Source organism: Pholis gunnellus (genome assembly GCF_910591455.1).
Source record: "Pholis gunnellus genome assembly, chromosome: 1".
Taxonomy (NCBI): domain Eukaryota; kingdom Metazoa; phylum Chordata; class Actinopteri; order Perciformes; family Pholidae; genus Pholis; species Pholis gunnellus.
In genome coordinates, this window is record NC_136528.1 from 9,835,422 (window position 1) to 9,851,132 (window position 15,711).

The following is a 15,711-nucleotide window of genomic DNA, read 5'->3' on the forward strand; positions in this document are numbered from 1 at the left end:
ATTCCCTACGGGAGCGTTCAGGTCAAAAATAGCCCTGCATTAAACAACACAAGGGGCTGCATCGGAGTGGGCATGTTGCTACCGGTACCAGTGGGAAGAAACACGATCCAGAAATATAACACTGTGATACCATGAGGAAGAAATTACAAAGGAAAGTTATCACAGCAATGATCATTTCATCCCTTGTTGCTATGATAGCAAAGTAAACAGCAGAATTATGCCGTACACGTTATAAAGTAATCTCCCTGGAATGTGCTCTTGCATCACTGACAGATATCAGCCGGAGCCCTTTGAGTCTGCAACCCCACTGTGCCAAAGCAATGTTCTCATTGAAGTGAATGAGCCATGTATGTTTTAGAAGTGGTATTGACGTTCTACACATCAGGGCAAACAGTATACCAAGCACGACCAACTACTGAATGTGACACGTTGGTCCAAAAAGATGTATTTTGACACAAACAAACCCTAAAATGGTAATACAATTTGCTAAATGCTATACTATATGCCACTATGGTTGTAAAAAAAATGGTTTAAGGCCCCTTTTTCGTTCATTTTCCAACTTCAAGCTATTATTTGCTGTAGTCAGTTTGCTAATATACTCGTTATCAAATGAGTCCTTTCCAAACACCTCAACTTCTTAAAAACAGTTGAGCAGGTAGGATTTGGAGTCAGTGCCAACTAAAACAAAAGGTGGACTAGTGCATGCAAAATGCTAAATAGGAGTGTCTGACTGCCTGTGTCCATTATAATGAAGTTGGGTTGTTCTGATGCCACATGTCTAGAATCAGTATACATAAAAGGTACAGTGAACTACAAGTGATTGTTACAAAACTGAAGCTATGTTACAAACTATACATTTTTTCAGAGCACAGTGATTCTCTTAACGTTACTCACCTTGTCTGCATGTCTTATGTAACTTTATCTGACGGTGGGCTGCGGGCAGGTGGTTCAGTCTGAAAGTAACAGATAATAATCTCATGTGATTTTATCGTTTTAGGAAATGTTATGGCGACCTCAGCGCATGTCACAAAGCAGCGTTAACGTACAAAACTCTGTCCTTCCACTAGGTGTACTATCCAAACAGCTACTTTGCATGTTATGTCCTCGAGCCGCGTTACTCGAACTGAAAGAAATGTAGCCGTGAATCCACCAAAACAAAGAGTATTAACCATCGGCATTAACGTTAACGTTAGCTAACGTTACCTTGACATAGTCAGTCGTTAGGAGTCAGGAAAGTGTCATGTGTTGTTCTTCTGTACTCTTCCGAACATATTATTTAGAAATAATAACCTAAGTCACACTGCGAGTCATCTTGACAGTAACCAAACGAGCGCAGGTGTGCGCCATGTGCGCCTAATTGGGGGGGCATTACGTCATATGGGGCCCCCAGTTCATGTAGTTTTCTGTTGAATTCAAGTGAAACCTTCCATTACTAAACTAATTTAACTAATTTTGTTTCACTTTCAGGGCTGTCACAAGCTAATGAGAGGACTTCGAGATACGATTTTTATTTTTTTTAAATAAAAGTTTCAATATTGCAAACCGATGGCCATAACATAACAGTGTCCTTAAAGAGACATTCCAGAGTTTCTGTGTTTAATGACAATATTAAAAAAAAAAAATGGGAATTTACAAAACAAAGCCAGTCACAACATCTACTCAGTGCCGTTTACAGTACAATACATTTTTCCAAAGAATTGTAAAAACATTTTTGTTATCTCAAAGCAATGCAAGAGAAAGTATTTTTGATGCACAATGATGTGTGTCCTATTGAATCCCAACTGATGGCTTTCTGTCCTACAAGCAGATAACCCTCCATGATATTAAAGTCAACTTGCAGTTATCTCCACTGGTGTGACAGAAAGTCTACATGTGCCAGAATGCTTACCAGGCAACACTCGTATAAAGCAAGCTCTATCTTCTTTTTCATCACGTAATGCACATTTAGCTTCCCACACCATAACCTTTACTTGCTTATTTTTCTTCCTTTTTCTTTCAAACTTGTTCATCACTACGTCTTTGTGTGTGTACAGGCCAACATAACCACACAACTGCGTACCCACATCATGTGTCACACCGGAAAGAAAATCACCCTGAAAATAAAAGCCTCAAACATCAAACACAGCGTTTTGTAATCTCTAACTTTCACACTCAGCAGTACAGAAAGAGGTGACCAGTTTAATGCAACGTACCAAAGCAAACACAACGCCTGCGGCAGATAAGAGGGACCCTGTTTAAGTAGCCATTAGCGAGTGTTTGAGTTAAAGAAGCCATTTAGTAAAGCAGTGCTGTCATGTGGTATTTGCTCCGACACTGCTTAAAGGCTAGTCAAACAGGCAGGGGAGGAAGGGTCAATATTTCCACAGGCAAGCTCGGAGACACAACAGTTGAGATTGGCTGATAGCCGTTTCCCACATTCGTACCACTTCCAACTGGTGTTCAGACTAGTTGTGCCACAAGACAGGATGGACATCCTGAGGTCAACAGAACAACAGATCAACACATGAAATGACAGACTAATATTTAATCTGATCTTTTAGGCCCCCCCCCCATGAAATTGTCAACCTTCAAAACAGGTGAGCAGGCAGCCTGACGTCATGGTCAGTGGCTTCTAAATAGGAAAAAAAAACAAAAAAACGCTCATATTTGATCAACCAGTTCCTCTAACCTAATTGCCTTCCATAGTCCAATTTGCCAAGTGCACATTGCCCATTACCACGCACACTTTTTCAGCTTCATTTGCTGCGAAGTGAAATTTCAATCTCAGGGAGACATTAATGACAGCTCATCATCCAGGCAGAAAAGTAGTTCAGCAGATCAGTGACCTCATCATCATGGCTGTCCGGGCTTTCGCTGTGAAATGATACAGACGACGCAGCAGGGCATCCTGGGAGGCACAGCGCTGTGCATAAATGGATGGCTGTCAAACTCCTTGTGTTGTCGGGTCATTTCAGGTCTGGAAAGTAACTTGTAGAAAGAGGATTTTTTTTTTAGGTGATAATAAATATCACATCAGATTCAACCTCAAGAGGATCAGAGCTCAAATCTAAGGTATTTGAACCAGATCTGAAGCCCTAAATGATTGTTTAGTAATATGTGCTTCCTAAAGGTATCTACTTCCACCTGCTGTTCACATTATAAACTACAACTTTTCTGTCCCATCTGCGTGACCAAAATGTGGATTCTACATATTGTTTATAAATGTACTGCATACATGCTGTACTTCTCCTTTTAACATATTAATAAAAGCTGCAAAAAGCTCAACAAATAAACCGTGGAATGTGAGGTTTATGCTTAGAGAACCATTGGTAGCGAGGTACGCTAGTACAATAGCATAAATGTGCCTTTGTGAAACTAAGACATGAACAAAGCAACACAGAAATACTATCAGAGGAGAAATAGATTCAAGATATCTGCTCTTCTCTGTGAAGACTTTTATTGTTCAGAATCAGCACTTTCTATCGGATGGAGGATGACACACCGCTACCCAGAAGCTGAAGCCATCACAATGTCGTCCAAAATCTGTTCCCAACACCGACATTCTCAGAGCATATGAAACATGTTGGTAGGATTTCACACGAGCAGTATAAACAGAGCGCTCCAGTCACCAGGAAGTATATGTTCCCACCTGGATGTGTACTTTGGTTTGACACCTGGTGACAGGCCGAACATATTTTGTACAAACAGCCTTAAAGTGAGCCTCTGACTTCAGGCTGAGTGAGTCGTGACAGAACATCAGAGGTCAGTCTCTCTTTTTACAAATACTGACAGGAAGTCCCGTTGCGTCTCAGATTAAACAGTATACATTTCCAGCGTAACATAGATGCATTTTCTTTCTTCATGCGATTCAATATTCTCATAATTGGGATCCCACAATCTATACAATGTAAGTTTCATTTAGTCAAAGTAAAGCAGTTACTAAACACAATATTCCAAATACACACCATTTAATTAGTTTGCCTTGTTTTTCCTCTGCTCTGATCAAAGAGGTGGAGAACCTTCCAATAAACGTACAGCTGCTTTAAACTAAGATTAACTGTAACAAACTGCCATATGTTTATAAAAGATGTCTTTTGGATATGTTGAAGTCCTTAAAGATGGACTTTAAACCCATCTGTCTTCATGAAATGAGAAACATTATGGAGACACTTGGTGTTTGAATAAATTTAATGCCAGCAAAAAGGGTCGAGTTACACATCTCAGGAGGAGAAACAGAAGTAAAACACTTCATATATTCAGTTAGTCTGAGATTGATTTTTTAGCAAAAACCTACTTAACAGCTCTATATTTACATGTTTGCACATTGTAATTCTAAAACTGCGTTCTGTGCTCTATTTTTTGTTATCAGTCATAAACTTAGTGTAACATCCAGTAAATGAGTGACCCCTGAAAAAAAAAAAGAAAGGCAAGCAATGACGCTATAAACACAAAAAAAAAAATTAAATTTTCTATTGTTCAAAAGCTCAAATATTCTAGTCTTTGGGTAGCAGTAAAAAGATTAAGTAAAAAAGCATTACATTTATCATGGGATATCCATATCCTTAAGAAGTTATCATTCTAGCATTGAAAAACAAAAAAACACATTAATCCAGCAAATTACAATTGACACATTCTAGATTAATAAATCAACACCATTTAGAATATGATCTCATTAGAATTGCACCCTAATAATTTGTAATACAATCAGTCATAATAGAAAAATGCTCAGCCTCAAAGAAATATGCATCGTTTCCAATGGCGGTCCCTTCACTGCTCTGATAGTCAGGCAAACATCTTGCATGTTTTCAAAAAGAAAACAGTTCCTTCATATGTCCGGGCGGCTCAAGGCTTCCTGCGTCTGGAAGAAGAAGAAAAAAAAAAAAAGCACAAACCTTAATTTTAAATCCAAAGCTACAAAATATAAACATACATATAGACACTTATTTGTATAATGAAAAATAAAAAATAATTCCAAGACAGCAGCTGAAACCTTACATACCATAGTAAACAATGGATATATACATAAACACACACATAAACGTTCATTTGCTTACTTTTGATACCCAAAGCCTGAACTGGTGCTTGCTACTGGAGCCTGATGGGAGGGAAAAAGTTGAAAAATGTTCACACATGAAACAGGGATATGCACATGAATCAAATTCTATAAAACGTATGAATTTTAATTGAAAAAATCAATGGTTAAAGACCCTGAACATTTATACCTGAGGACGTGTAACACACTAAATGAGCAGAACGCAATGGTTAAGAGTAATTGAATTAAATTAGGAGCGTACCCGGTTTTCTATGTCCTCCATCTGAGCGGCTCCTTCTCCAGAGCCCCTCTTGCGACTGAAACAAAAACATATAAACATGAACTTCCTTTTGCAATATTCTCACAATTAATTTATCTAGCCATTATCTCATAAAATAAATCTGTCCCTAAAATCTCCAAAGTTCTTAACATGAACTTAATGACATTTGACCTGCTATCAGTATTCATTTACAAAATAACTAAATCATATATTTCAATTACAGATTTTGGTGTCAACCCAACAGTTTGTGGGAGAGAGAAAAACAAACCCTTTTCCAGTTTCTTTCAGACATACATCTTTAAGTGTAAAACTGTAAATTACAAATAAATGAACAGGATGTTGGTGCCTATAAGTGCATTTCTGACCACTTCTTTTTATGCACATAAAAACCTCACTAAAAGCCACTCCACTCCTGTGCAGGTGCTTTTTGGCTCGTCTTAAATTTTGATTTCTTTCCCAACTTGCTCCTCCCAAAACTCTTCTATTCAAATGTGTAAATTGTAAAAGTTCTTGCAGCAAAGGAAAAAGTATGTGGCACCTAAATACATTTATGTTTTAAGATATGATTGGACCTGAAATGCCAGGATGCTGCCAAATATATAAAAACTAGTGTAGTAGTTGGGACAATGCCGTACCTTGATGAAGTTGGGCACTCTAGTTTTAGTGTCTCAATGTCAGTGAACTGCACCGCCTGTCCTCCGCTTCTCGTCTTAAAAACATCGCCCTGAGGAGGTTAAAAAAAAACAAAAAGAAAAACTTCACAAATGTCCAGAGGAGAACACAGGAACAGCCGTTGCCCAGTAAAACACAAAACAAGACGTCAAAGTGAAATCAAACAGAATGTGATTAACTCAAATGCATGCAAGTTATAAAACAATCAGAAGTCTCAAATTAAGCAATTATGTAATTTTACCTTGATCAATTTGGTCTCGATCTCCCCGTCTGAGGCAAGCTCTTGGTGTCTAAGCACATACTTGTTGCATTTGGACAGAGCTTTCTCATTCGGGGTCGACACCTTGATTGCATTGGGTAAGATTGGCTGCATGACAGTGTCTAGGTCCAAATTAGAGCGTGGTTTGTGGTCTACCCATTTCTCCCCACCCGCAGAGTGTGAGCGCCTGTGCGTTGGATGAACTGGAAGGGCCGTCTGGCGATCCCAGCGTGAGAGAAACAAACCAGCAAGTTATTCACATGTGACACCAGCAGGGACCATTTAACGTTTGTTGGGGATTAGTAGTGACGGTTGATCACGAGACGGTGTTAGCTTGTGTTGAAAATACATGTACTACTGGAAGTCCAAGAGGGACAGGGCACGTCCCGCTGCAGAGGTCTTAACATTAAATCCTGGGGGCATAAGTATGTCCATGGTATTGGAATTAATATGTCGACTCAAATCTCACACCAAACAATAATCTGGCCTTCCAGCAATACATGTTTTCATTGAGTAACTGAAAGCTCACGCTGCATCAGAAATAGCCCAGTAGAGTGAGAATAAGAATCAACATGCAAAGCAGCGCAAACAGTAGTGAGGACGTGGGTTTGGACTACATGCTAACAAAATACAGATGTGGTTTACAGGATATATTCTTAAACACAGAGGGAACAACTTCTTGGTAAACAATGGCAACTGATTGACTGTGACGTACTGAGCGGGTCAATAAGGAACAGAAGATCTGATCTCTGCATCGTAGTGGTTAAAGTCAGCCTGATAATCACAATGAGCTGCTGTTTCGTTCCACTTCGTTAATCATTTGAAAAACGCTGAAAGAACATGTTGGCAGCCATTCAGAAGTCTGGAACCAGGCAAATCAAAAGGACCGATTTAGATTTTGACCAAAAGACCAAACAGCTACAGATGCGCATATTTTCTAAGAAGCCAAGTATCTCCGTACGAAACTGCAGGTTTTCATTAGTGAGTTTGATCCACATGTGTGTACAGTCATAGCGTTTCTAACTGTGGTGCATTGAGTCAAGTAAAGGTTGTAGCTCATTTGTAGTCGTGGGAAACCAAAGCCCGGCAATGTGTCTCTCACTCCCATGAAGACATGAAAGTGAGCACGCGATGGACAGATTCTTTTTATTTTAGAAATTGTTAAAAGTGGGACACTCGAGATGTTTGTGCAAGCTGAGTACACTGAGGAGCATCAGTGTGGAGTGCCACATCAAATCACTCCATACAGAGATCGACCAAACACCAACATTGAGTGTATGGTGTTTTAGGTTTTAAGTGTGTTTTTCCGTTACCCATCTTAAACTAATTTCTTTGAATATCTGATAAATAAACATGCAACTTTTTGCATCAGTCGTTAAAAATGTGCATTACTGCTACGTGACAGCGTACGTGTGTTTATTTTTAGTGGCGACAGTCCATTTGTCATTTTAAGTGTTGCTACTGAATGTGATGATACAGTACAAAGGAAAAACTATTCTAGAGAGCAGTTGGCGACAAGCAACAGAAAGCACCACAGACATGAAGTAACTACTGCTACTACGGAGGCTTTGGATGCAGGTCAAGATGATTTACTAGCGTTTACTAGAGAAACACCAGCCGACACTGATGCAGCGCTTCTACTTGATGCATTTCTCAACAAGCAGACATCTACTGATACCAATACAGGAGCAGTTCTACACTAAGGCAAGGCTTGCACTACAGGCTTGCAGAGACAAAACCAAACACATCCTTGGGGACATCTAGGCTGGATTACACACACACTAACCCTTGTGCCTGCCTCTAGGTCTAGCCCATAGACGAGAGTGGTAGCAGGGGCCTCGGTCTCTGCGGCCCAGCGCTGGCCTCTCCTGCGGCCCACGCTGCTGGTGCCGTGGCATGGGGCGGGAGTCCGGCTCCTGTACTGCGGGGTCTCAGAGTGCCTAGCTTGGCTGCTTGAGTCTACGGGGAGCCTGTGCTCCCAATCAGAGATGCAGGAGGCTACTGAGGGATAGGCTGAGGAGGAGGAGGAGGAGCAGGAGGAGGTGTTGGGGTAAGGGTCCTGAACTGCCCTAACATTGGCTTGAGTTTGGTGGGAGGGAGTTTGGTTGAAGTCCTGAAAAGTGATGAGGGAACGGGGCCAAGCATTGTGGATGTTAGGGGCTCCAGATGAACACAAACACAACAACAGGGTGATACAGAAAAGACGATGCCGTGTACAGGAAGCATAGAAATCTTTTACAATAAGAAGTAGTGGCAGGCAAAATTTCCAAGATTCACAAGAGAATGTTGAAGTGCACGTTGATGGAACAGGCAGTGCTACAGAGTAAATAACTCACATGAAGTAGTGATGGCGAGGCAGACCTCTTCTGGCCCATGTTGTGATCTCTCTCCCTCGAGGGCCTCTCGGGTTTCTCCGGCCGCTCGGAGGGAAACCCACCGACGCTGCTGGTCTCCGTCACTATGGCCTTTAGCTGCTTCAACTTTTCATCCTTCACCCACAACTTGTTCTGCATCTCCAGCTGCTTGGCGTTCACTCGCCTCTCCTAGTTAGAAAACACCAGCGGGGGAACAATAGAAAGAACAGTGTCATCATCTAATCCCGTCATGTCAATAGTCTGGGAGGTATTGTGGCTCACATTTCTTGTTTTTAGATGAACAATCAGTTATATTTTTACCAGCCACAAAGTTCTTGCAACACAGATAGTAAATTAATTTTACCTGATGAAAGTTTGAAGTATTGTGATTTTCTTTTAAAAATTGGACTAAAATCTGTCACAGCTTTTTTGTTTAAGTTTTATTATATTAAAAAAGGAATTAGGCTACTTGTATTATTATTTTTGGGAATATATGATATATATATATATATATAATAATTTTGTTATGGATTAATTGGTGTAAGTCTACAATAAATGAATGAATGTATTCTTTATTCTAGAGACAATGAAGGTTTCTAAATATTGCTTTTATAGTAGAAAAATAAACATTAAACCTAAATATGTATTCATTGTCTTCTTCACATTTGTAAGAATAATACTATTCGTTATTGGATCTGTATTGGCCACAACAAACATAATCATTATCGGCTCTGATATTAAACTATCTCACTCGAGTAACCCGAGTGAAGTAGGGCTGCTCTTAATAGTTCCACTCACACACTCCTTCTCCCACTTGAGCTTGGTGTCCGTCATCATGCCAGTCATGCGCTGCTCCATGCGCCTCCTGTCGGTCAGCTCTCTCTGTAGCCGCTGCTCCCGCGTCTCCAGCTCATGCCGAAGCGACCGCTTGTCCTGCTCGTACATGTCCGTCGTCTTCTGCAGGATATCGACCTGAGGAGGTGGACCAGCACAGTAAATACAAGCTTCTCTTAAAAAGAGTGAATTCACAGATGCCTACTTTTATAAGCATGTTTCAAATGTTGCCAACCGAATGAAAAGAGAAGAAGAGAGTTTTGTAAGTCAGGGAGACACCTTGTATTCCAGCGTTTTGGATTTCTTCTCTAATCGTTCTAGCTCCGTCTTCTGACTGACGATGACTTTGTCTTTCTCGCTCAGTTTGCATCGTTGCTCATGAAGGAACGTCTCCTTTGCATTGATCTGACCGTCAAACTGCTGAAACATGGACTTCAGTGCATTTGCTGTGAGAGAAAACAAATTAAAGTTAGCTGTTGAGCTACAATATTGAAAATAATACACTCAGTGACCAGAAAAGCCTTCAGTGACTAAGCAAGAGTAGGGAGTCATCCATCACTGATAACCAGTTTGAATAAATATTGCCTTCTAAAAATGACTAATTCATTAATTGCTACCAACAAAGAAATAGGTTCTCTATAAACCAGACAGGTTATTTGTGGCTTAGAAAATGGATCAATACCAGTTTTGTCAAACTGCTCTGACATCATCTGACGGACACGAAGCCTCCTTTCCAGGATCTCAATCAGGCGAGGCAACGAATGATCATCAGCTGGGTCCACCAGCTCACAATGAGGCAGGGCTGGAAGGCTTTCCATGAGCTGATTCAGGAGAGATGGGTCACCTACAGTGAGAAAAAGAACACGGCATGGAAAACGTGAGAATACGATACGAGCACAAAGAGCAAGCAGTACAGATTTGAGGGTGATTTACCGGCATGACTTGGACCTCCTCGCTCTTCCAGGCGATGTGACAGCTCATCTTTGAAGGCACGGTTTCTGTGTCTGCGTCCTGCAGCAAGGCCACAGATTGGCCGGTCAATTGGCCGCGCCACCTCCACCTCCTGGGTCATCTCTGCAAAGCGCATGACCAGCTGCAGCACATACAACAGAACACCATAAGGAACACCCTCGCCAACATTCTCCGTGATAGTTCAGCTTTGCAAAGGATAAGAGGACTTTTGTTCTGGCAACGCTACTGAGAATAAAGACACAAGACTTTACATTTAAACTATTCTGCAACACAAACACAAAGTCTTACCATCGTTTCATCATAATCATCCGCCTTGGGGTTGACGCACACAATCATCCTGACCTTTCCTTCTCCATCAAAGTAGTTCTTAAACAGATGTGTGACTTTAGAGTCCCTGTATGGCACCATCTGGAAGAAAATAAAGGCTCTGTGAAGCTGCACCGACTGGAAAATGACCACAAGCAAGATGATAAATATTGCTGTTCATAGAAATAAAACAGAGCAACAAATAAAATGATGAACAGATGATAAAATACCAACCTTATTAGTTCCACACATCTGGTTTTCACGAAGCACTTCCATACAGGTGCGCAGTGTCATCAGGGACTGGTTAATATTACCTGTAAACGACACATTACTAGAGACGTGTTGGGTTTGAACTTCAGAGAGAAGCCCACAGTAAGAAGTTAACTGACCTGCTTCGCGGAGGCGGTTTCCCTCTGCTCTGGTTCTGCTGGTGCGCTCACTGCCAGCCAGGTCAACCAGACACAGCTGGCTCACATTCACCTGGTTTTTGTCCTGCAATTTATTAAACATGCTGTTAGCATCAACAAACATCGGCTGGAATCCTTTGTGACACGTGATGTGTTTTTATTTCATCTGCGAAGGATTCACTGGCTATCTTTGAATAAAGATTCATCATAGAGACAAACAATCAGCCTATTTCAACATCAAAAACATGATGCAACTGCATGTCACCTGTAGAATGTGGTCCCCGTCAGCATCAAGGGGTGCCTGAGCCAACTTCACTGTGAACACGCTGTGTGAGCGACTGGACTCACGGTTAAGTTCAGTGTTGGCTATTCTCCTTTTCTTTTGTCCTGGAGAAACAGCAGAGCATCATTAATACAGTGTGTGATGTTAACAACAACAATAAAGGTCAAATCATAATAAATGTTTTGCTTTGTCCAATTATTCCTGCTGGGTTGATGGGTTAACAGATGAATGCTGATAGTGGTCGAGAATTTGCTCACAACTTCACTGCAACATTGTAATAATCATGGCTGCCTCCATACATACATACATACATACATACATAATTATTACCACTCACCCTTCCAAAAGACTTCAAAGGCCTCCTCCGTTGACTTGACCTCAACTTCTGTGCAGCCAGCCACGTACATGTTATGATTCTGATCTTCACGGAGGATCTTGGACTGAGGTGCTCTGAAACAAGTTGATGCCAATGATTAAACACAATGTAACACAATGATGTGTCGCTTTAGTGAGACAAGCAGCCAAAGCTAAAATGACAGTTACTTGACGTTAGTGCTAACGTTCAAATAAAATACAATCTGGCGTGGGACACATTCAGGGGTACAGACGCATGCAAGTTTGAGCCATACAGGGAAGTTATGCGTCTCCACGCTAACAGCAGGGAGCCAATCCTTGAAGCCACCAAAATGAAACTAAAGCTAGAAAGCTACACTTATGCTATTTACAGGGCTTTGGATTAATGGGATGGAAATGCACTGATGACCTATGTGACAGCAGCTACAGCACGAATAAACTGTCTCATGTACGTTCACTGGCCACATACATGAACTCATTGTTCCGTACAGGCGTGCCTCCACCGAGCCACCTAACGAAAACAGGATTTATAAAAGTGCATCTTGTCAACTGTCTCGCTGAACTTATTCAGCACACGAAAGGCAGTCAAAGTGGTTGTCACGCAGACACGAATGGTTGCAGAACTACTAAAACTAAACATTTACAGATCACACTTATTGCGTGAGCGCATTTGCTGACAGAGCAGTTTTTCCCCTATATTCATTTACTGCAGAGCCATCTTTATATGAAATGCACCAAAAATAAACCTGGATACAAATATGCGTTATACAGACAATCACCAAAATGATATTGTGTCTCAAAGAAAAGCATACAACGGTTTGAAATGCTCTTACTTTGGTCTGATGGGGTCAAACGGAGCGTCTTCGAGGAGATCATAGATATAGTTGTTGTAGATCTCGATGTAGGACACAAAAACGCTGTAACAACAGTCTTCATCCACATTCTCATATTTGCACGCCTGGTCTGAGCTGATCATATCCGCGAACTCTGGGTCAGCCTTCTGCCTGGAAAAATAAACCGAAAGAAAAGAAAAGCAACATTAAACAGCAGCGAACGTGTACTTTACATTCAGTTCATTCAAATTGCATAAGCAGCACACACACCATAAACAGTATAGAAAGTAAAAAGTGAAATAAAGTTACTCAGTTACCTGGAGGATGGTGTTTTGGGTACAGACTGCTGACTGTCTCGTTTCTGTCTCTCCAGGAGAGCATCAACTTGACCCTGGACCTCCATCCCATTTTTGTCATCTGGTTTAAACACCTGATAAAGATTGAAAAACCTATTACCGTCCAGCCCACAAAAAGGTACATTTTAGTTTTTTGAAGACCAAATACACAAAACTTCTTACAAATCGTTTGGCCTGAATGGGGCTGATGGTGTTGAAGAGCATGTCTAGAGAGCGGGGGAGGAGTCCACCTTCACCAGGTGAGCCGGTCATGGTGAAGGTCTTACCACTTCCAGTAACACCGTACGTAAACAGCAGACCTATGAACATGGAATACCCCAATCACATAACCACGTCTCACACAGAGGATTAGGGCTGACGTAGAGAATATATTATATATATTAGGGAATGTGTGCTGTGGTCAGTGTGGTCAATTATTTTAGAGGATATGTTAGTGATTTTCACTGGACGGCATTCTGCACAGATCCTCATTAAAAACTGAAATTCACTTACCATTTTTACAATGAATAAGGTCCTCTATCAGAGGCTTGGCCACATCCTCAAACAGCTCCATTTGATTAGTATTAATACCAAATACTTTTTTAAATGAGTACTGTGTCTGAAGGATAAAACAAAACATACAATACGTGTAAATCATCACGTAATATACCAGTTAGTGTCCAAGAAATTATCAGGTCTCTACTGTGACTAAACCAGTTATAGATATAGGCAAATATGACAGTGTGATTTGCTTTACATTGTCAAAGAGAGAGGGCGGCAGCACACTTACCTCTTTGAATTCCCCGTTGCGGTTGGCTTTAAGGCCATCGGGAGCATGTAGCTGAATAGTGGAGCTGCTGATCATGTCGACACAACATTCCTCATTTTCTGCTCCAAGTGGACGTATACGACAGTAAACCTACAAACATGAAGGAATAGATGAGGTCTACGGGGATGAAGCCATTACAACTGGAATAACTACATTCAGATAAACCTGATTTGAACTCAATATCTTTTAAGACTCCACGAACCTATGTGGCCAGTCACAAATTCAGTGCAAGCAGATCGACACAAATGTCTCCTGACTTGGTGTTGTGTTTGTAAGACTCTACTTTGACTGTCTGATCTCACTTAAGTTTGAAGAGTAACAAAGTAGGCAGCGTTCACTTACTCCAACAGGATCTTTCTCTGTGTTGGATGCCTTTTTTTGGCCAGGCCTCCGAGGAGTCTTCACTTTGCTGCGAGTGATAAAGAATTACAGAATCAACGTCAAACACCAAAAAGATGCATGCTGCATTGAATTAATCAGACACATCGCCTCATTACTAATCCACCTGAGTAACTCGCACAATGTAGACACCTGAACATTAAGTAGCTCACACCCTGAGGTCCAATTCATCCTCAAACTCCTCCACACCAAACTCAGATACATATTTATTTATGGCTTCGTGCATCTTTATGTAGAGACCAGAGAAGACTTTCTTTCCACAAAGTTGTTCTCTTTTAACATTAGGATTCCCCTAAATAGGAACTGAGACCAAAAGTACATATGCTTAGAGCTACACAGCTATGTGTAAAATTACTTGTGTAAAAGTGTCCCCATAGTTTTGGCCATATAGTATTCTGATATATATAGTGTTACGTAATCTACTCGCTTTCTTAGCAGTTAACGTTACGATAACTGCCGTTAAATTAGCTAAATTAGCACAGGTGTAACTTGCTAACGACAATTCACAGGTGACGATCAAGAAAAATATGAACTTAACATGATATTTGCCAGTTCAACGTTACTATAACTAAAGCTGGATAACGTTTAGCCCTTTTCATGGACACATAACACACATTGGTGGATACATGAGCTGTAATACACCGATATATTGACCTATATAGTCACCTCGTTAGCATTAGACAGAGCGCTATGCTAACAGTATGAAGCGAACACTCTTTTTCTTCTGAACAACCGCTACGTGTTCTAACGTTACCTGGTTCATATTGCTACCACAATGCATAGGTGTAGATTGTTAGCCGTTTATCGTGTTAAGTACACACAAAAGATGGTAATACTCACTATGGTCTCTGCATTGTTTGTGTTGTTGGACTCCTCTCCACTGAACACAGAGCGCCTCTTCTCGATTTGAAAATTCCCTCTGTGAAACGTTTTTCCGTGTCGCTAATATTTCAACCAATCACAGCGCATGACACGGGTGGTCAGCAGCGGAAGTCCCGCCTCCCGGATCTTTGCTCGATTACAACGAACTTAATGTGACGTAAACAGAGAAACTATATTTAATTTGAACATAGATAACTAAAGGTACACTAATAAAGTATTACAAACCACTACTTGTAATGCTGGGAAGCTACTCAAATATTTTTTTATTTTATGAAATGTTATTTACTGTGTGAAATACAATTTTAAAACATGAATTTTATCTTATTAGCTATTATTCTCAACAAAGTCTACATACAAAATCTCACAATTAGTCACTATATTCATGATATTCACTTTGTTGCTTAATTGCAAAAAACTAAACAAAATGAGCACATTGATTAAAAGGACTTGACTGTACATCTTTAGTTCCATTTCTTTCTCATATAAGAATTTATAAACAGTTTACAGCATTATCCTGTATCATTGTAAATTATAATATAATTTCATGGCACTATCTGCTTCTTGTTCTCATACATGTATGTGTTACTTTATTTATGTTTATGATAGTTTCATTCAATTCAAAAATGAATTGAAACGATCTCCGACAAGACAAAATGGACTTTCCTTGATTGTTTTATTCTTTAAAAAACTGACATCAGAAT

General features: G+C 40.5%; 1 protein-coding gene across 3 annotated transcripts; it reads right to left on the reverse strand.

Annotated features, from left to right (window-relative positions):
- Window positions 1–4,423: 4,423 nt before the first annotated feature.
- On the reverse strand, window positions 4,424–15,013 carry LOC306697694 (kinesin-like protein KIF23). 3 transcript variants are annotated; one of them, XM_079161718.1, is made up of 23 exons: window positions 14,969–15,013; window positions 14,072–14,138; window positions 13,691–13,819; window positions 13,414–13,519; window positions 13,084–13,220; window positions 12,883–12,995; window positions 12,566–12,736; window positions 11,716–11,828; window positions 11,361–11,482; window positions 11,078–11,180; window positions 10,923–11,002; window positions 10,671–10,790; window positions 10,344–10,503; window positions 10,093–10,254; window positions 9,690–9,856; window positions 9,375–9,548; window positions 8,559–8,765; window positions 8,009–8,335; window positions 6,205–6,438; window positions 5,927–6,015; window positions 5,274–5,328; window positions 5,034–5,074; window positions 4,424–4,837 (listed from the first exon to the last, which is right to left on the reverse strand). In XM_079161718.1, exons 1-23 carry the CDS (start codon window positions 14,980–14,982, stop codon window positions 4,822–4,824), a joined length of 2,907 nt encoding a protein of 968 aa, XP_079017844.1. In that variant the 5' UTR covers window positions 14,983–15,013; the 3' UTR covers window positions 4,424–4,821. The 3 variants fall into 3 exon arrangements, with proteins under 3 accessions (XP_079017844.1, XP_079017845.1, XP_079017846.1); XM_079161719.1 differs by lacking the exon at window positions 8,009–8,335; XM_079161720.1 differs by lacking the exons at window positions 6,205–6,438; window positions 8,009–8,335.
- Between the last annotated feature and the right edge of the window lie 698 nt (window positions 15,014–15,711).